Raw genomic sequence first — 17,922 nt, 5'->3', positions numbered from 1 at the left:
TGAGAACCTTGGTGGATTAATATGGCACTACTCCACCTTGCAATCTTCTGACCTAGAGCTGGATTTGTAATGAAGGGTGTAGAAGATGACAACCCTGGTGGGACTTGGGACATATAAAAGGGCAGTAAGGTATCATCTTTTCTCTCATCATTCCATCAGCAACGCACAAACATTGCAACATACAATCACTCTTCCAATCTCCAAATCCACTCAATCTTCTACCTTCAAAATGAAGACCGTCTTCGCTCTGTCCGCTGTCATCTCCAGCGCGTTTGCCGCTGCTGCCGCCGCCTCTTCCAGCGCCTCCCTCTTCGAGCTAGTCATCAGCAACGCTCAGTCCCGCGCCACCGAGCTCAAGGGCCGCGCCCTCATCAGCCAGGGCGACGCCTTCATCCTGGCTCCTGCAGGTGAACATGGGATCAACTTCACCGGCGGGAATGGTTCTCTGGGCATCCAGAACGGTGATGTCGGTGAGTTTTGCACATTATCACTCCCTTCTCGCCTCTTCGTGTATTGACCAAGGAAATCAGTCTACGTTGGCACCGACGGCCATGTCGACCTCAAGAGCACCGACGGCATCGCCGCCGGAGGTCTGACCCAGGGCTTCACCACGGGCAGCGACAACGCCCTTGAATGGAGCCAGGGTCAGTTCTTCGCCTGTCCTCACGTGTCTCTGTACGCCGCGGGTCCGCCTACCTACATGATCTACGCCACCCGCTCCGGTGCCGCGCTTCCTACCGACTGCATTGCGGTTGACCTTGCTAAGGTTGCTGTCTGAGCTTGCTGCCTGCAGACAAGGATAATGAAAATCGATGGAGGGCTATTTGGTTCTATAGATAGCTTAACCGATACACTCATTTACAATTGAAAATTTTATTCAACAGTCACTTTGCAGCTGCAGGGGATAACATGAAGCCAATGATCGTAGACTCAGAGAGCACAACTGTTCTACCCACAATTGTTGAGATGCTGTGTAATCACGGATATCCTATGGTCCTATGGTAACTGACAGGGAATATACGAGCAGCAAAGAGTGGGCGGAGAATGCCAAGAGAGGTTCCGAAGTCCCGGGACTACAGTCCAGGCTCTCGCCGTGACAAACTTGGCCGTATCTTCTCGCCAGAACCGGTATCATACACTGCCACAAGCGTCGTGCTGTGCATCCTTATTCCGGCCTAAAAATATCGTTGATCAGTATTCGAGTACGCGAAGATTATCTAATATCGAGCTCAGCCGCACCTTTTGTTCCCGACTTCGTATAGGGCCAGACCGTGGGGTTCCGCCAAGACGGTGGAACCCCGGGTCCTCAGCTCCGAAACCTGGGGACCTCCTCGGATGATCTACAATATATCTTGACAGGATAGTCTTGACCAGTGGAACACTTCTCGGCGACGAAGGTCAAGTGAGGCAGTACGAGCGGATTCCACTCAGCACAGCCTTACATGCAGAATGACTAGTTGTGTAGTCCATGGAAATAGTAGGATCCACCACCGACTATAAAGTTCCCCACATCCCTCGCCCTACTTCACGATCGTCCCCATCTCCCACAGCGACATAAATCGATACACCCACCACAAAGAATACCAGCACATCATGAAGCTTACCCCATATCTCCTCGCCGCCCTCCTCCCCGCCACCATCCTCGCCGCCCCGGAAGCAGAACCCGACCCCGTTGCGGACCCCGAGCCCGAGCCCGAGATCGAAGCCCGCCAGGCCACCACAGGTCCAGTCTCCTGCTCGATCTTCGGGCAAATCGTCAGCAAGAAGCTTCCCGCGCCCTGTGCGGTCAACGGGCCTACCTTCGCCAAGAACACTAGGGTCACCTTCACGTGTCAGATCCTGACCGACGAGTATGCTCCTGCTTCCTTAGGCCTTTCTTCGTGAAAGCATTCATACTCATTGATAACCTAGGACCTGGATAAGAGTTGGACAATTCGGGGCTGGAAGCTCCTGGGTCCGACGGAATGATCCCGCTGTGCAGCCGTGCTCTGGATTCGGTACGTTGCCTCTCCCTGTTTTGTTTTTGCCGAACCGGGGTTAATGTACGTGTGGAATAGCATCGGTAAAACTACCCAAGTGTTAAAATCGGTAGAGCATGAGTGGATTTCTGGTGGATTGGCGGGGTTGGGTGTGGAACTCCTTTGCTTGGTTTCTTTCCCTTTTCCCTTCTGCTTATGATTCTTTTGTTTTCTCTATGCCGCTGTATCCGGTTGTTGTTTGAGTGCTTGATGTGTCACCTTCTGTCAATTTCTGGTTTGTAGGAAAGGAGAGGATACCTAGCACGCTCCTTCCTTGGGAGGGATGTTTAGGGTACATTTGGTGTTTGTTAATGTTCTGACCTCGACTTTAATGAGATACCAATCGCCATATGGAAGTTGTCCGAAGCGTAATTGACTGCAGAGAAAAGGTTCGAATTAGATTGCCAGATCCTGCGGATACAACATCCGAGCCCGACGCCGTGGCAAGACATCCAAATGCGGGACTAAGATCAGGGACTAGATACGGTTCCGGCCCGTATACCCTGGTCGCCCCGTGGTTCGTGGTGCTGCCGTCTTTGACAATGAAATGGTTCATGGGCTCGGGTTTTAAGGTTACGAGGAGGTGGCTGAGTCAGTTGCTGGAAGCGGTGTCAAAAGAAGGTCCATTCTATTCATACCACCAGGTGGGTCGTTATTGCTGGCACAATAATACATTGCTGACTTTCCTGCGAGCGGAAGTGCTTATTCTTCTAGAATGGTCACATGATAAGATGACCCATTCGGAAAGGGCCTGACTAGAGTCACAAATGTGGAACATGTGTATGTGCTTAACAGAAACTTCTTATGACAAATCAGCCCCTGAGTATGAAGAGTCCGTTATTGGATCAAATAGCAAGGTATTTAAGTTGCAAGTCTCCTCATGCGCAGTATGACCCGCTCTATGATCGGTATATCGTAGAGCGGTCCGGAGTCATGCATGCAAAGGACAACGATCTTCGTGGTATGATGTCTGGAGAAATATCGCATGACTTCTCCTTACGACTCAGAATTGGAGGACTGCCATCGCAAGGCGAATGATTGTATCTGATGATTTGGTAATAATAGGAGCAACAAGCTCCTCGAAGTGAGGGTGGATGGTTAGTGCCTCCACCACGTGCACCAAGACATTGTCCAGCCATCCTTGCCTAAATGGAAGCTCTTGTTTAGCTTATGACGACTTGAAAGCAGCGTGATTTGGGTCCTGATCATGTGGTTCTCCAGACCGCCAGCGACGAACAGGGATGGCGATGTTTCGATCCGGCCTATGCCACTCTCGTGCAGCTGTGTCTCCTGGGGTCTGGGATATAATACTACTTCAACAGCCGCCGCCATCACTGGCACTAATGATGGCTCTCAGTTGGCCATTTCCCTTCATCACTGTGTTCAAAGGATAAGTTGCTAGTCGATACACCTATACCACTGCATTATAAAAGAGGTTCAGTTTGGAAGAACATCAACAATGAAGATTAGTAAGTACTCTACTCACCTGGCAGTCAACTCTTCCTTCAAACCCTTCATCCCACTCAACCCTCAACACCTGAGCCCCCTTCCTTCCTCCCATTTGGCCATCCCCCGCCATCCCACTAACACCCCGCAAACCGGAACAAGAAACCCTCCTCCCAACCCTCGCGCTGATAGCAGCCACCACGCAAGCCGCAACCCCCTCACCCCAAGACCACCCCCCCAATATCCGTGACAACGCGCTACATTTTCTTCGGCAAGATCCTGACGACCGACACCTGCGTCGGGCTGACGCCGGACGGCGTGAAGGCGTACTGCGGCTACCTGCGGGCCATCCACAACTGCCCCTGCTCCGACCCCAACCCCGAGGGCAATATCGTGGTGGACTGCTCCATGACGCTGAATGTGCTCGGGGCGTGCAAGGGGATAATCGTCTCGGATCAGGATGCGTGCTCGAATGATGGGGGGGTGTTTCGGTCGACGCTTTAGTTCCCTCTAGGATTCTTTTGGCTTTTGGTAGGTGGTGTGGAATTGGTTGGGCCGGTCATCTACACAGGCATTTCTGGGAGGCGGGTGTCTTGGTTGGATGAAGGAAGATTGAGAAGCTTGTCGGTGATACTGATCAATTCTTGCACAAGGGTACAGCTCTGCATAGTCTATGCATAGCTACTGCTTACCTAATCTTCAGTTGCATGCAGACGACATGCGGGGTAAAGCGCTGCGCGAGCTCGGTTAGAATGCGGGGAACCCCCGTATTGAGTCCTGATCGTCTGCCCCAGTGGAGAACATGATTTCATCTAATTCTCCATTCGGCTTGAATAGACGGGACTTCTTGTACCTCGAACGCACCGTAAGCTGCAGTATTAAGATACAGCAATACAGTATATCCTACAGCCCGAGGCATCATTCGTAGGATCGAGAGGCATAAATATCAGCTTCTCTTCTTCAACCACAATGGCATTGAGCTCAATCACACCCTCTACCTCCTTGGAGAAGTCTATGCAACGATAAAATGCACCTCCCAGCCCTCACCACCTGGCTAACCACCGCCCTTGCCCTCTCCCTCTCCCCCCTCGTCGCCGCTAGAGCCACTCCTTCACCGCCACCCCCGGCCCCCGCCCTCTCCTTCCTCTACACCGCCTACGTAGAATGCACCGAGACCCTCATGCTCTCCCCGGGGCCCCACGGCACCCGCAAGGCCATTCCCATCGTCGGCGGCAATTTCACCGGCCCACGACTATCAGGTACGAATCCTCCACACTCCCCGCTTACCTCTTACCCCAGATCAGTCAACAGCCTAACAACCTGAAGGCAAAATCCTCGATGTAGGCGCCGACTGGGGCCTCGTCGACCCCGCCACGGGCATCTTCTCCGCCGATACGCGGTACAACCTCCGCACCGACGATGGGGCGGACATCTTCATCCAGACGTCGGGGCCCAAGTCGCCGAGTGGGCAGCTGCATCTGCGCCTGGTGTTTGAGACGGGCAGTCGGAAGTATTATTGGTTGAATAATGTCGTCGGTAGGTATTGTTTGTCTATTGGGAGGTGACGAGCTGGGCTGGAGTTGGGGCTCATTGTGCGTGGTGCGTGGTGAGATATTGCTAACAGGCTAACTAGCGATTGGGGTGCTTACCCATGCGGCGGATATCAATTCGACGTCTATCTTGAGGATTGATGCTTGGAATGTGAGTACATTTCTCTTCATCGGGTGGTGTGATCTTCATCAGGTGGAGTGGAGTTCGTGTAGATGCCAATGCCCTGTGCTGATGTGAATTCTAGATGGCTTCCGATTGGAATTCGACGACGTTCTTGGATGCTTAAAGGCTGATGGCTCATGGATTAGTACCTGAGCTATAGTAGGTACATATCCGAAGAGGTATCAAAGATTAAGAGTAAAGGTGTGAACAACGTTGTTAAACTAAAACTAGAAAGGGAAATACAATGGTTTAGCCTAGAATGTTGTATATAGCAAGTCGACAAAATGACAATCCACAACATGTCGACTTAGTCTATTCTCTAGCCGTAAAAGTCAACCTGCATGCCTGCCCCTTAGGTCGCGCAGAGATTATCTGATCATCAATATGCATACACCCAGTCATATCAGCGGCCACCGTAGTGCGATACCTCGAATAGACCTCCCGCAGGAGGATCTTCATCTCCACTGTAGCGAGGCTGCAAGACATTAGCTTACGTTGACCCTTGAGAAGAAACGAAAAGAAAAGAGTTAAATGACATGAAAGCAAAGGAAGCGGTCGAGAGGGATGAGGAGGAATAGAAACAATCTCAGGCCACCTACTTTTTCCCGGTGCAGCCCCGCCCTCCAGTCCCGAACGCAAAGAACATCCGATTCCGCTCTGTTGCTCCGCTCTCGTCCATCCATCGGTCCGGATTGAATCGATCCGGTTCAGGAAAAACATCTTCATCGAAACGATGGACAGTATACGGCTGACAGCTGACGATCGTCCCCTCGGAGACAAAAGTCCCATCGATCGTCCGTCCGCCGCTGGGAACATACCGAGGGAACGACATCGGGATGGGCGGCGCACAGCGAAGTCCCTCCTTGATGACCGCGTCAAGGTATACCAGCTTATCGAGCGGTGTGTCCGGTGCCGTGGTACGCAGTTCCTCGTAGAGTTTGTCCTGGAATTCGCAGCTCTGTGGTCGGGACAACTCCCACATAAGAAAGCACAGTCCATCTCCTGTCGTGTCAATCCCCGCGGCCATGTGGTCTTTGCATTCAGCCGCTACTTGATCGTGACTCAGTGGAGAGTCCCTCCGATTGAGGCGGCCGAGAAGACTGTGGCCGTCTGGATGCTCTTGCGTTGTGATGCTCTGGACGTACGCATTAGTCTTGGGCGCGCGACGCGGCTTGACCCAGCTGGGGAAGTATGGGCTGAGTGTGGGGAGGTAGTGGTGAAGAAGGTTCTCTGTGCAGGTCAGTACTTTGTCGGCTTGTGGCTGACAAACATACTCTGCAGGCTATGGTGGTAGGTCAACTCCTCCATGATCTCGAAATCCTTCCCGTTGGTGAGAGAATACAGCCCTCTTGGGCTGAACATGAAGTGCGTCACACAGTCAAGAGCGTAGCAATGGAGAAAAGCCTAAAACTGTCAGCGCCAGCCTTACCTTGACTGAGGATACGTACATAAACATCTACACTCTTAGCTACAGTAGTGCATCTCGAAACAAAAGCCTGTGCGCGGTCGCGAATGGCCGATACGTGGCTCTCGCGCAGGATATTTGACATGGCATATCTATCGGCCAGTTCCCGCTTGCGCTGACTATGCTGCTCACTGTTAGCTTTCTTCCTCCTGGAATACGTGGTAACGGACCGAGTATTTATCCAGAGTCGAAAACATAGTTCTAGCAGGCATTAGCAAATACACCCCCCACACCAGACGAAGCAGCATACTTGACCCCAAACTGGCGGAACATGTCGTAGAATTCAGTCTTATCGTAGCCGCTCCCGCCCGATGCGTAGATCTCGCGGATGGCATCAAGAGTCGCAAATGACACCTCGTTCGGGGCTAAACGAACCACGGGTCCGAATTGCTTATGGAGTTGGTGAATGTACATGCGACGATTGGCGCTGAACTCATGGTACTTGATCGTTAGGCTCGTGAATTTGGTGAGCCATGGGCCGGGTATTTTGGCAATGGGAGAATATAGCCGTTTGATAAGGAAGGAACATAGTATAAGAGCCGCTGCCACCCACGTTGACAACATCTTGGTAACTGCTTATACGAGGTTGAGCTATTCTTTGGTCAAGTCGCTAATACTTATAACTTTGGTGTACATGCAGTACTGATATCGGCCAAGAGCGAGCTATCCTCAAGGGGAAACCATAAGAGATGCATTGATACGGGTACTACGGGTTGCTATCGCGCGGGGTTCCGAGATTATCTCGGGCTGATAAGGTACGCAAGCAGCAAATGGTCATTGTCGGCCTGCTGAGGCATTGGACCAATGACTGACATGAAAGAGGCACCCTAGTTCGATCAAAGGTCTAGAAGACTCTTAAAAGGTCCTCCCGAAGCATTTGTCAAGATTTTGGCGCGCAACTATGTTTCGTTCTCCTGTCCGTCACAACTCAGCATAACCTGACCCAGGAAACCTCGCCATGATAGTTCAATCGGTCATCACCTCACTCTCACATCACCCTGGGGTTCTTCTCATATTTCCTGGGATGGCTAAGAGGATCTTCCTCCTTCTTGCGAGCGTGGCTCGACTCGCAACCCGTTACACCCACCAGGCTGGAACATACCACTGCCATCCCCAACGACGACTCTCGAATAATCCGCTTTGACCTCTCGGTCTGATATCTACGGATATACAAGGTTCACTATCTTGCCGAGCCTTCTACAAGTCACTCAATACGAGTCGGCCAAACAGGGGGAGTACACGGACTTGACCCTAGAGTGCGCTGGCATCAAGTTTCCCATCCACCGTGTCATCGTCTACCCGCAAGTCGCCGCCATCAAGGCTGCATGTGAGAGGGGATTCAAGGTGAGTGCAGTCAGTCTCCATAATAGACGAGCGACGTTAACTCTCAATTCAAATGTCAACCCAAAGGAGACATCCACTCGCGTATACTCCATCGACGGATTTGAACCATCCACTGTGGAACTTCTGAGGGAATACCTCTATACCGGAGACTACACCACAGAGAACGAGACGCGTGATGACTACGGTACATTTCTCTTCACTCTTTCTCTTTTGCTGTTCTCAGTCTGACCTCGGTGACCGTCCGGAATATTGGAAACAGAGCGAGTGAGCTGACTGAGACAGGGATTGTTACTTTAAAAAACCACCCTATTTTATCCGAAGCACTGATGCCCCACCTCCGTGTTGCTGCAATTGCGGATTACTTCGATATTCAACCGCTGCAGAATCTCATTCTCGTAAAGGTGGATGAGGTCCTCAAGATACCATGGTCGTCCGAAGGCTTTGCAGAGGCCGTCAATTTAGCCTTCGAGGTGAACGATGAAACTCTTCGTAGCAAGATGGCCACAATTGTGTTCGATCATTTGGAGGACCTTCTTCATCAAGAGTTCCCGGCCCGGTTCTTTGCAAACGACCTATCAAGACGGGTGTTCCGCTTGACGCAGAATAGAAAACGAGACATGGAGGGCGAAATCAAGGAATTGTCGAACGAGAAGGTGGCCCTGCTCAATCGGTTCGAACAGGCGGTGATGGGGTACAAATTGGCCGTTGTGTATAATGGCTATGACTTTGTGTTGAAAGGCACTTGTCTCAAATGTGGGCAGATTAGGAATTACAACAAGAGCGAGCTTGACTCCCCGCATTGCGAGAGATGTCATTTGTGGTTGTCTTCGTGAAGTGTGAGGATGCTAGGCACTCAGATAACTCTTCCGCAAATGTGATTCGGATCTGGTGCATGCTCTCGCTGTCAAGCCATGGTGATATCGCGCAAGCATATTTCGCAGGGTGCTATAAAACATAACTGGTTGTGCTCGGATGTCTTGCTCAAAGAGCCCATCTTGTTCTCGACTTCTTTCCACAATATCCAACTTTTCGCTTGCTGCCGGGATGAGAGCAACTTCTCTCTATGCATAGCTAGTTTAAGAATGCCATGATCGCTCGACGACTTGGTGCAATGTACTTACAATGCAACAATCATAAGAGGTCTTACAAAGTAAGAATTATGGCTCCCTCGCTGTCCATCAACTGTGACTTGGCATGCCATTGATAAGTATTATACCGTGAGTGGTTTCAACGGGTATTAGATTCAATTAAGTTGTTCCATGCGATCACTTTAGACAACAGTTGATTTGATCTGGGTATTCGAGCTGGATCAAGCTTAGACGAATGCTCGCTGTAGAGGGAGTTGTAAGGAGTGTAATGGTATAATGAGTCACGCAGGTCACGGGGCCACCGAATTGAGACACCGACAACACATCCGAGGTCAAACGGAAGTACCTCACTCCTTGTTATATTACAACAGCCTACCCTCTTCTCTTGTATCTTCATCTTCGCCATTATGAATAGAACCTCAGTCATCGTTGTCGGGTAGGCCTAAACGCACCTTTTTTTGTAGAATCTAGCGCACTAAGACCCACGAAGCGCAGGAGTCATCGGCCTCAGCAGCGCCATCCGCCTCGCTCAGCGCGGCCACCGCGTCACCATCATCTCCAAAGAATTCCCCGGAGACCTCCACATCGACTATGCCTCCCCATGGGCCGGTGCACATTTCCGACCTGTTCCCAGCACCAAACCCGAGGACCGTCTCGAGGAGACACTAATGCGAGAAACCTACCGAGAGCTTGAACGATTGTCGGCAATCCATCCCGAGGCCAGCATACAATTCGTCCCTGGCGTGGAATTCTTCGACGTGGCGGACCCGGCCTACTTCGACCCGAAGCTCACCCAGGAAAACGGCTACGCCTCGTGGCCCGGCTTCCGCGTTCTCGAATCCCGGGAGTACCCACAGGGGCATGAGTCGATCAAGCTTGGAGTGACGTATACCGCTTGGGTGTTGAACTCGCCTATGTATTTACGATGGCTGGAACGCCAAGCTGAGAAGCTCGGGGTCCAATTCATTTGTCGGGATCTGGTAGCGCTCGAGGAGGCGGTCTTCGTGTATCGGGAACAGGAATACCACAAGGATCGGGGGATTCTTGCGGTGGTCAACGCCAGTGGGCGTGGCTTCGATGATCCGCAGTCGTACCCCTCTCGAGGGCAGTTTATTGCGGTTGCTAATCGCTGTGACAAGACTGTGAGCCATCATTGGTCGGATGGATCGACGACCGTCATTATCCCTAGGCCCCTTGGTGGGGGCACGATTATAGGTGGGACGAAGGAGCCGAATAATTGGTACGTGCATCGCTTGCTTCTTTTGTCTAGTGCTGATGGTTCAGGTCGCATGTCATCTCCGATAATGCAACAACTTCTATCCTTTCGAGAGCTGCAGCACTGTGCCCGGAACTACTCGGGGGCCAAGAGGATCGCACCAGCCCAACGCTGGGATTCGATGTTCGCGAGGTGTATATTGCTCGACGTCCGATGCGACATAGTGGACTGCGATTAGAGAAAGGTCATCTTGTCTTTCAGGATACAGCTGAAAATGGTATGAAGAACGAACAGAAGTCGGTCCCGGTGGTTCATTGCTATGGAGCTGGTCCAAGCGGGTACAAGTTGAGCTGGGGGATCGCGGATCGGGTAGATGACTTGGTTAGCTTGTGCATCGAGGAGAGTCAAGCTTGATATCCCGACAATTTATCTTTTTCGATATCAGCACGCCTCTTTCTCGAGTTTACATGCACTATTGGGGACTAGTCTGGGCTCGTTGACATGAATTACAGTAGGATCAAGAAAATAAGCAATTTGACCCCTCAGGGTTGGTGAAATGGTTGATGAAACCCATGGAGGCAAACAGAGAATCCTGCCTGGAGATTTGCTCGAGATCACGTGGCCGGACGACCCAAAAAGGCCAACGCCTGATTCCTTTCTTTTCAACTGGATTTTCACAGCCCCTCTGGGGCATTTACGTTGTTCGTGAGATCACGCCGTATCTCTCAAGTTGAAATTCTCAGCCAAAGGTTTCTCATTATACCTCATTATCAACTACTTATCCAAAATTATATATATACCACACATCAACCAACATGGCTAGATATGGAAGGCATCCACATGTTCCAAAATGAAATCATACGTGCCGTTGCGGAACGTATCCCCCATCAGACCCACCGCATTGGCCTCGAAGTTCAACAGCTGCCTATTCTCCTTCCACTGGGGCCATTCCGGATAAACGCCACGGTGGGCGTTGGGGTCGAGGTCATGCACGAAACTGAAATAGTAGGTGTGGCTGGACTTGGCCGCGTAATTGGGCCAGATCCCGTAGAACACCTGTATCAGATCACTGCCGTGGAAAGTACCGAGGATCGGAGTGCCGTAGTCGTAGCTCGACAGGTAGGACCAAGTCGGTAGGTTGGGTGCTATCTCGGCGGCGTAGGCCAGGAAGGCCCGACGGGTAATGGTGAAGGTCAGGTCGCCAAGGATGGCAGCGAGGCGTTTAAATTGCGGGTAGAGGTTGTTGCCGGTGCCGGTGCGGAACGGGGATCCGTAGGTCGTGGTGTCTGGGTAGAGGCCGACGAGTTCCTGGAGTTCCTCCTGGCTGGCGTCATAGAAAAAATAGTCGGCGAGATACTTGACTAGCTCGTCCGTTGTGGTGATGTTGCCCTGGAAGAGGGCGAACAGTGTTCCCTCGTCCTCTTGGTCGCCCACAATGAAAGGCACCTGCGCGAATTTGCCGGCCTTGCCAAGGACGTCCGGAGATGCGGTGAGCACCTTTCCGTCCGGTCGTGGGAGATACGACAGGGCGATGGAGCTGTAGCTCAGCAGCCCAGGCACAGAGTTCACGGCATTCAGGAATTCGTCGTACGACAGGTCTCGAAGACAGGCGAGTGTGTCGTTGGAAGAAGAGCATTTAGCAGTCGAGACGACGGTGTCGTAGATTGCTTGTCCCTTGACCCCGTCAACTGGATCAGCCGGTACAACGCTTCCTGAGTCCATGATACCGCCTCGGAAAAGAGGTTTACCCTTGTAGGTGTTGTCGCCGTCATAGAGCACCATCTGATCGAAGACCGAGATCGCGCCCGCCGATTCACCCCAGATAGTCACCTTGTCTGGGTCTCCTCCAAAGGCCGCAATGTTATCAGCCACCCACTCCAGAGCCAAACGTTGGTCCAGCAAACCAAGATTAGAGGACCCATCCTCCTTGATCTCCTTGCCAGGCAAAAAGCCGAAGCCACCCACGCGGTAGTTCATTGCAACGAAGATGACAGGCAGGTTCAAATCAACCGAAGACGAAACCAACGACGTCCCATCATACATGGACTTCGACCCAAGCTCGAATCCACCTCCGAAGATCCAAACAAGCACGGGCAATTTCGAATCGACGGTAGTTCCAGCCGGGCGACGGATGTCGATGCTAAGGCAGTCCTCGCCGGCATTGGTGGCGACTTGTACCAGAGGATTGTCGGCGAGGATACCCAGAACTGAGGCCGGGAAATCGCTGGTCGAGAAATAAAACTGCGGGCATGACTTGGAGCTCCCGGTCGCTTGAACTGTCCCAAGCGACGTCTGGATCGGCTGTGGGGGCTTCAAGCGCAGTGAGCCGGTGGGCGCCTGCGCGAAAGGAATGTTGTTGAAGACTTCCACATTGCCAGCTTTTCCAATGACAGTCGCAGCTGGACTGGCAATGGTCACAGTAGGCGCTGCGGCGCGCGGCGCGGGCACCGCGTGAGCCACCCACGAAAGGGCAAGCCAAAGGAAATAGGGGGCCTTCATGATTGCCTGAGAGTCGAACCTCAACGTTCAACAATACCACTCAGCAGGCCACCTAGCTCGTGATTTATATAGGCCTCCATTTTGTCTTCATGAATCCATTTTTGGTATGCAGCCCCTCGTCCTAACTTTCGGACATGTCCACTTGAGAGCCAGGATGCCATAGTCCTTTGTTTGCCCATGTGTCTCCTCGGTTGAAACCCTCGTTTTCCCCTCTCTGCCGTCGTATTCGAGAAATCAGTCGCATTGGCATAATACGATCGGCCGGTCAGGAGACTGCGCCAGGCACAACCCAAGCCGACAAGAAGTGGAGATGTCGAGAAGCGGAGCACCCTGAAGAAGCGGTTGTTTGAAATCTCACACATGAACCGAGGTTTGCGACAGTCTAAATGCCTTGGAAACCAGACGGAGTCGCTGCTTTTAGGGCTGAACTGCCGAATGCCAGGATGAACGAGAGGGACCCCGCACCCCTTTCCCCGCTATTGTATGCATTGTGCCGGTGATCATTTCCATGCGGGGCAAGGAGCTCCTCCGAAGATTTTGTCAATGCGCTTTCCTGGATTCTTGCCAAACTTGCTGGTCGACAAGTCATTCGTCAAATTGACTCAGCATTGTCGGCTTGGACGTCGGGTTTGCATTGCCGTTTAGCCGATTGAGTGCTGTTCCTGACCCAGACCCAACATTTCAGTGGGGAAGTTGTGAAGAATTCAAGGTTGGTTGTTTGGGTCTCCGAGCGGACCATCCGAAAAGGGTAGAAACACATGAAGATCCAGGTTCGTGGTAGCGAAAATCATCCGCGGTTCGTCGATTCTCAAAGGCCGTCCGGCCCCAAAAATAGGTCTATCATTCAACCAAAGTCTAACCGTAAAAGTAGATCACGCCCCTGAAATCAAACCCATTTGCACTCAAAAAGAGGTATATGCGCCCATAAAAAGAAGTGCGACCAAAGACAACTCCCATCACTTTTCCCATCCGTTCCATCGCTCGAAATCTCCAGTGTCCAGATCGAACAGATCCAGCATTCGTCCGACACTCTGGTCGATTAACTCATCAACACCTGCCGCTTTGATATAAAACGCCGGTACGGGCGGGAAGATAACCGCTCCGGCGCGTGTAACCTCGAGCATGTTTCGCAGATGAATCTCGCTTAGCGGCGTCTCGCGCGCCACCAAAACCAGTCGTCGTCGCTCCTTGAGCATCACATCCGCCGTGCGAGAGATGAGATCATCACAGAATCCTGAGTGGATGGCCGCCAAAGTCTTCATGCTGCAAGGCACCACGATCATCCCGTCCGCCCGGAACGACCCGCTCGATATCGGTGCCGCCATATCATTGATATTGTGTACGTGGTCGGCTAGAGCTCTGACATTTGATGGATGGTAATCGGTTTCGTATTTAATCGTAGCTTCCGCCCATTTACTCAGGACCAAGTGGGTTTCCACGTTCAATCGACGTAGAGCAATCAACACTTTGATCCCAAGCAACGCTCCGGTAGCGCCTGTCATTGCAACCACAATGCGACGTCGACGGGTTGTGGGCGCAGGGTGCGCTGAACGACTTTGTTCGGAGGTCATGTCGTGAGGGGGAGAGGCGGAGCGACCGGAGTTAGGTGTAGCAGTACCGGGAAGGATTGAGCTGAACATATGGGCGAATTCAGGTAATATGTATCCGAAAATGTATGCGTCTGATGAGTGACTGTGAGTGCTTGAAGGACTATCACCGATGAGACATTCCTGGATAGTTATATACGTCTCTCGTGGCGATCCGTCTGATAACTCGCAGAGGAGTTTGTTGCTTCTTCTCACATATTTCTTTGCCTTCACTCGGGCTATGGCACAGAGGAAGACAAACTGCCCCGAGACTCCGAGGTCTCCGAAGTGCCGAGAGGCTCCGTAAAGTGAAACGGTCTAACTACGTCATACATTCCAGTCGGAGCCGGCTCAGGAGAAATCAATCTCTTGGGAGAGATCGAACATGGGCACTTCTGCCGTTAGCAAGATGAAGGCACAACGATCACTCGACTTACCATTCATAATTGAATCGAGATAGGACATCGGCGAGAAGTCCTGCCCCAAGACATCAGGAAAGCCGTTGGGGATTCTGCACCATTGTTAGCACTCCGTCAGCCCCACAAGTGGATATGGTTCAGTGGATCACATACCCGAATGCAGGCATGAAGGTCTCGGCCTGCTCCAGATTATTCGGTGGCCCGACGTCGCCCTCTTCCTTCTCCCGCTCCAGTGCCGTCCGCACCGCGTTTCGCAAGGTAATCAGCGCCCGAATGTGTCTCTCCGACAGCCATTGCCCGTTCTCCGAGCCCGATCTCTCCACCGAGCCCACAGAACCGGCGGCAGAAAAGACCTCAATCACCTTCTGCTGCAAGTCACGACACTCAGCATCGTTGCGCGTCTCCTCCCAAATGCAGAGCAGCAGAGTCGAGCTAATTACTGTATGCACCATGGACCACGTCCGCAGAGGCACCACGCTGAGAGCCTGGAACTCGAGGAAAGTGTTGGACGCGTCAATCAGACTGCACTTGGCGCGCATCCGCAGAATGTCCTGGGCCGAATCCCGGACTCCAGATCGCTTGAGTGCCGGTCGAGTGACGACGGAGACTGCGAAAGCAATGTGCATCTTCAAGGCCAAGTGCTCCAGGTTGTGTTGCAGCGTTTTGCATTCTTGCAGGCTCTTTAGGTGAGGTTGCGCTCGTTGGCAAACTCTGTCCACCGTGGCCAATATGTCCAGTAACCGAGAAGGCTGTTGCATCTCCATCTCACTAGCCGTAAGTATATCCAAGGCGATTCGACAAAGAAAATGCATCATGTCCATGTAATTTAATTCCCTCCCCGAGAAAGCAGAATCGTCGAGGGACCAGCCGGTCACAGTGACAATTGGAGGTCGATCGTAGCAAAGGCATAAGAGGCTGTCCTGCCACACAACTGTGAACCTGTAGTATGTTAGCTCTCAATCTGTGATTGTTCCGGTGTGCCTCACCATAATCTTCTCGCTTTGGACTTGACATGATCTGGCAAATGGGCGACGCTCTTTTCGGTGTGAAGTCCAATGGTCTGAGCTAGACGCACTGTGCTGCCAAGTAACGCCCAAGCCGAATCTGATTGACCAGTATTCTGCAGTGTGTTTCCGAGGATGAGCAGAGACTGGATAATGTCGAACGTTGGTCGGAAGAGAAAATTCGCTAGGCGTAAAGCTTGGAAGGAGCGCCTTGCTTCAAGAAGTTAGCATTCATCATGACAGACAACTGAAGATGTGCGTAAGAGGTGCATACCAAAGTCGAGACACAGCTCCGAGCGCTGTATATGCTCCAGGTCGGAGTAGTGTGCTCCAGCGGCCAGAGTAGCGAGGAGCAGGCTGATATGAGCAACCGACTTTTCGCTAGCCCAGCGGTCGGAAATGCGAGAGGGATCTTGTAGCTCTCCACTGGCCAATGCATTCAGATATGAACAGAGATCCAGCTCGAACCGCTCGATATCTACAAGGATAGGATTAAACGGGTACGCCGATAGGCGATAGAAGTGAAAGAACCTGTACACGGTCAGAAAAGGTGACAACTTGAGACTTTTGAATGCTTACTTCAGGACCTCGGCGCGCTGGGGGAGGATGCGAAGCAGTTCTCTCCATCGATCACCGGGGGTTCTGAACTCCATGAACGGATAACTATGGTAGGTATTTTGGAGACCGAGGACCGAGCCGACCTCACGAGCCATTGAGCCGTTGGCGTCATGTGTACGATTACGCAGGATGGAGACCACTGAATTATCACCAGAGTACACAAATTCACTTTCAGGGCCATCAGGCGGATAGTTCCGAGATGAGTCAATCTGTTGCAGATGTGAGAAGGGGGGCAGAACTGTCTGGCTTGGAGCAGGTGGCTGTGCCAGTGGCTGTAACGGGTACCCCAGATTGGATGCATCCTGTGATGCGGGGAGTGGGTGGGAGTCGCGAGAGGCAGTAGCTGAGGCAGTAGCTGAAGTTCGTCGACTTGCCCTCCGAGCGCTGCCATGTTTCGGTGGGCTCGGATCATATACACAAATCTCGGGGTGGCCGCGTCGGCGACAGGTTCGGCATGGCTGGGAGTTGTCACATTTAACCTTGCGTTGGCGACACGGGTAGCATGCTCGAGCCTCGCGCTGAGTGCGCTTCAACTGCAGAACGCGGTCAATCTCTTGGCGATCGATAGGCGCTGACATTGTTTCCGGCGAGATGCTGACAGGTAAGATGACATCTCTTGGCAAAAAATACTTGATGGATGACTATGTGTATGATCCTTTCGCTGAAAGAGTGAGAGTGCTTGGTTGAGACGCGGCCATTCCTCCCCGGATCAGCCGCGGGACGCCCGGAAGCTCGGAGCCGGCTGAGTCAGCTATCTTCTCAGCAACTAACTACACTTCGGACTAAGAAAAGTTTAGGTACAGCACAGAAGCCTTGATTCAGTGAGACATAGACACTGAATGGGTTTTACGGAAAAAGTATGGCTTTGATAGTGGCTGATCTTCTGTAAGGCTACCGGCAGTTCAAGGCACGCTAATTGTCGATCTTACCAGGCTGCCTCAGCATGGATATACAGGCCGAGCCGCGGGAGCTGCGCTACGTGGCCGGCAAGCATAGAGACAAACAAAAGAAGAGCATGGAGACTTTGAACCCAAACAATCTCAGGCTAAAGTAGATCCATTCCTTTGTGCACTGTGCTGTTTCGTGTCTTTTCTTGCCTGGTCAATAATGGATGGAGACTGCAGGTCGTCAAACAAAATTTTAAGGGGTAAATCGTGAGGCAGCAAGTGCTCCTTTCTCGGTGCTCGGGAGCCGGTCTCGGAGCCTCGGACTGTGGGCAATCCATTCCACCCATCACCACGGACATAAATGAACAATACTTATGCATCTTCTTGATAACATGACGGCTAGTGCTGGCACTTATCGAAGTAGTTTATGCAATCTTGCAGTTAATCATGATTTTTGCGAAATCAGAGCTTAGCTGCACTTATAGTCTTCTTACGATTGATGCCTTAGGTATCCAGGTCTCGTTCTCTAGGCGAAATGTACTATAGCCTGGAGGTATTCGGTTGAACATTTCCAGAGAACCTAATTTCTCTACCACGAGTCGACGCACATCTACATCTT

At 52.0% G+C, this 17,922-nt stretch overlaps 10 protein-coding genes across 10 annotated transcripts; 6 read left to right on the top strand and 4 right to left on the bottom strand.

The window, feature by feature from the left end:
* Positions 1–173: 173 nt before the first annotated feature.
* On the top strand, positions 174–778 carry BO72DRAFT_514972 (uncharacterized protein; the record flags this gene model as incomplete). Its single annotated transcript, XM_040949537.1, has 2 exons — positions 174–470; positions 531–778. The coding sequence occupies exons 1-2, from the start codon at positions 230–232 to the stop codon at positions 776–778; spliced, it is 489 nt and encodes a 162-aa protein (XP_040798985.1). The 5' UTR covers positions 174–229.
* Positions 779–1,472: 694 nt separating this feature from the next.
* Positions 1,473–3,120, top strand: BO72DRAFT_514969 (uncharacterized protein). Its single transcript, XM_040949536.1, has 4 exons — positions 1,473–1,850; positions 1,912–1,997; positions 2,355–2,662; positions 2,835–3,120. Exons 1-4 carry the CDS (start codon positions 1,594–1,596, stop codon positions 3,054–3,056), a joined length of 873 nt encoding a protein of 290 aa, XP_040798984.1. The 5' UTR covers positions 1,473–1,593; the 3' UTR covers positions 3,057–3,120.
* A 310-nt stretch (positions 3,121–3,430) lies between these two features.
* Positions 3,431–4,155, top strand: BO72DRAFT_450243 (uncharacterized protein). The gene is made up of 2 exons (XM_040945208.1): positions 3,431–3,487; positions 3,627–4,155. The coding sequence occupies exons 1-2, from the start codon at positions 3,478–3,480 to the stop codon at positions 3,938–3,940; spliced, it is 324 nt and encodes a 107-aa protein (XP_040798983.1). The 5' UTR covers positions 3,431–3,477; the 3' UTR covers positions 3,941–4,155.
* Positions 4,156–4,584: 429 nt separating this feature from the next.
* On the top strand, positions 4,585–5,286 carry BO72DRAFT_347221 (DUF3237 domain-containing protein; the record flags this gene model as incomplete). Its single annotated transcript, XM_040940672.1, has 4 exons — positions 4,585–4,723; positions 4,791–5,000; positions 5,098–5,165; positions 5,260–5,286. Coding segments are annotated over 4 exons (444 nt in total), but the record flags the coding sequence as incomplete, so codon positions are not given.
* Positions 5,287–5,489: 203 nt separating this feature from the next.
* Positions 5,490–7,206, bottom strand: BO72DRAFT_514961 (cytochrome P450; the record flags this gene model as incomplete). The annotated part of the gene is made up of 6 exons (XM_040949535.1): positions 5,490–5,652; positions 5,777–6,407; positions 6,452–6,581; positions 6,626–6,766; positions 6,813–6,843; positions 6,893–7,206. 6 exons carry the CDS (start codon positions 7,204–7,206, stop codon positions 5,490–5,492), a joined length of 1,410 nt encoding a protein of 469 aa, XP_040798981.1.
* Positions 7,207–7,970: 764 nt separating this feature from the next.
* On the top strand, positions 7,971–8,855 carry BO72DRAFT_188957 (uncharacterized protein). Its single transcript, XM_040939523.1, has one exon. The coding sequence runs from the start codon at positions 8,313–8,315 to the stop codon at positions 8,817–8,819; it is 507 nt and encodes a 168-aa protein (XP_040798980.1). The 5' UTR covers positions 7,971–8,312; the 3' UTR covers positions 8,820–8,855.
* A 584-nt stretch (positions 8,856–9,439) lies between these two features.
* On the top strand, positions 9,440–10,907 carry BO72DRAFT_188923 (FAD-dependent oxidoreductase). Its single transcript, XM_040939519.1, has 3 exons — positions 9,440–9,510; positions 9,565–10,314; positions 10,359–10,907. The coding sequence occupies exons 1-3, from the start codon at positions 9,482–9,484 to the stop codon at positions 10,702–10,704; spliced, it is 1,125 nt and encodes a 374-aa protein (XP_040798979.1). The 5' UTR covers positions 9,440–9,481; the 3' UTR covers positions 10,705–10,907.
* BO72DRAFT_188924 (putative extracellular lipase) lies at positions 10,908–12,980 on the bottom strand. The gene has a single exon (XM_040939520.1). It carries the CDS (start codon positions 12,787–12,789, stop codon positions 11,110–11,112), a length of 1,680 nt encoding a protein of 559 aa, XP_040798978.1. The 5' UTR covers positions 12,790–12,980; the 3' UTR covers positions 10,908–11,109.
* A 581-nt stretch (positions 12,981–13,561) lies between these two features.
* Positions 13,562–14,641, bottom strand: BO72DRAFT_188938 (UbiX family flavin prenyltransferase). The gene has a single exon (XM_040939521.1). The coding sequence runs from the start codon at positions 14,427–14,429 to the stop codon at positions 13,746–13,748; it is 684 nt and encodes a 227-aa protein (XP_040798977.1). The 5' UTR covers positions 14,430–14,641; the 3' UTR covers positions 13,562–13,745.
* An 85-nt stretch (positions 14,642–14,726) lies between these two features.
* On the bottom strand, positions 14,727–17,070 carry BO72DRAFT_434177 (Zn(II)2Cys6 transcription factor; the record flags this gene model as incomplete). The annotated part of the gene is made up of 6 exons (XM_040943230.1): positions 16,378–17,070; positions 16,073–16,329; positions 15,781–16,012; positions 14,948–15,733; positions 14,813–14,886; positions 14,727–14,770 (listed from the first exon to the last, which is right to left on the bottom strand). Exons 1-6 carry the CDS (start codon positions 16,992–16,994, stop codon positions 14,727–14,729), a joined length of 2,010 nt encoding a protein of 669 aa, XP_040798976.1. The 5' UTR covers positions 16,995–17,070.
* Positions 17,071–17,922: the final 852 nt, after the last annotated feature.

This window comes from Aspergillus fijiensis, assembly GCF_003184825.1.
Source record: "Aspergillus fijiensis CBS 313.89 unplaced genomic scaffold BO72scaffold_43, whole genome shotgun sequence".
Lineage (NCBI taxonomy): Eukaryota > Fungi > Ascomycota > Eurotiomycetes > Eurotiales > Aspergillaceae > Aspergillus > Aspergillus fijiensis.
The sequence above is the reverse complement of the archived record's forward strand: the minus strand, read 5'-3'. Positions and strand labels throughout refer to the sequence as shown.

Bases quoted from the DNA above. Each gene is read 5' to 3' on its own strand.
- BO72DRAFT_188938 (XM_040939521.1), bottom strand. From the start codon at position 14,429: ATGTTCAGCTCAATCCTTCCCGGTACTGCTACACCTAACTCCGGTCGC.
- BO72DRAFT_188923 (XM_040939519.1), top strand. From the start codon at position 9,482: ATGAATAGAACCTCAGTCATCGTTGTCGG. The intron at 9,511-9,564 runs GTAGGCCTAAAC...AGACCCACGAAG, and splicing joins ACCTCAGTCATCGTTGTCGG to CGCAGGAGTCATCGGCCTCA. The intron at 10,315-10,358 runs GTACGTGCATCG...CTGATGGTTCAG, and splicing joins ACGAAGGAGCCGAATAATTG to GTCGCATGTCATCTCCGATA.
- BO72DRAFT_188924 (XM_040939520.1), bottom strand. From the start codon at position 12,789: ATGAAGGCCCCCTATTTCCTTTGGCTTGCCCTTTCGTGGGTGGCTCAC.
- BO72DRAFT_188957 (XM_040939523.1), top strand. From the start codon at position 8,313: ATGCCCCACCTCCGTGTTGCTGCAATTGCGGATTACTTCGATATTCAA.
- BO72DRAFT_514969 (XM_040949536.1), top strand. From the start codon at position 1,594: ATGAAGCTTACCCCATATCTCCTCGCCGCCCTCCTCCCCGCCACCATC. The intron at 1,851-1,911 runs GTATGCTCCTGC...TTGATAACCTAG, and splicing joins TGTCAGATCCTGACCGACGA to GACCTGGATAAGAGTTGGAC. The intron at 1,998-2,354 runs GTACGTTGCCTC...GACTTTAATGAG, and splicing joins GCAGCCGTGCTCTGGATTCG to ATACCAATCGCCATATGGAA.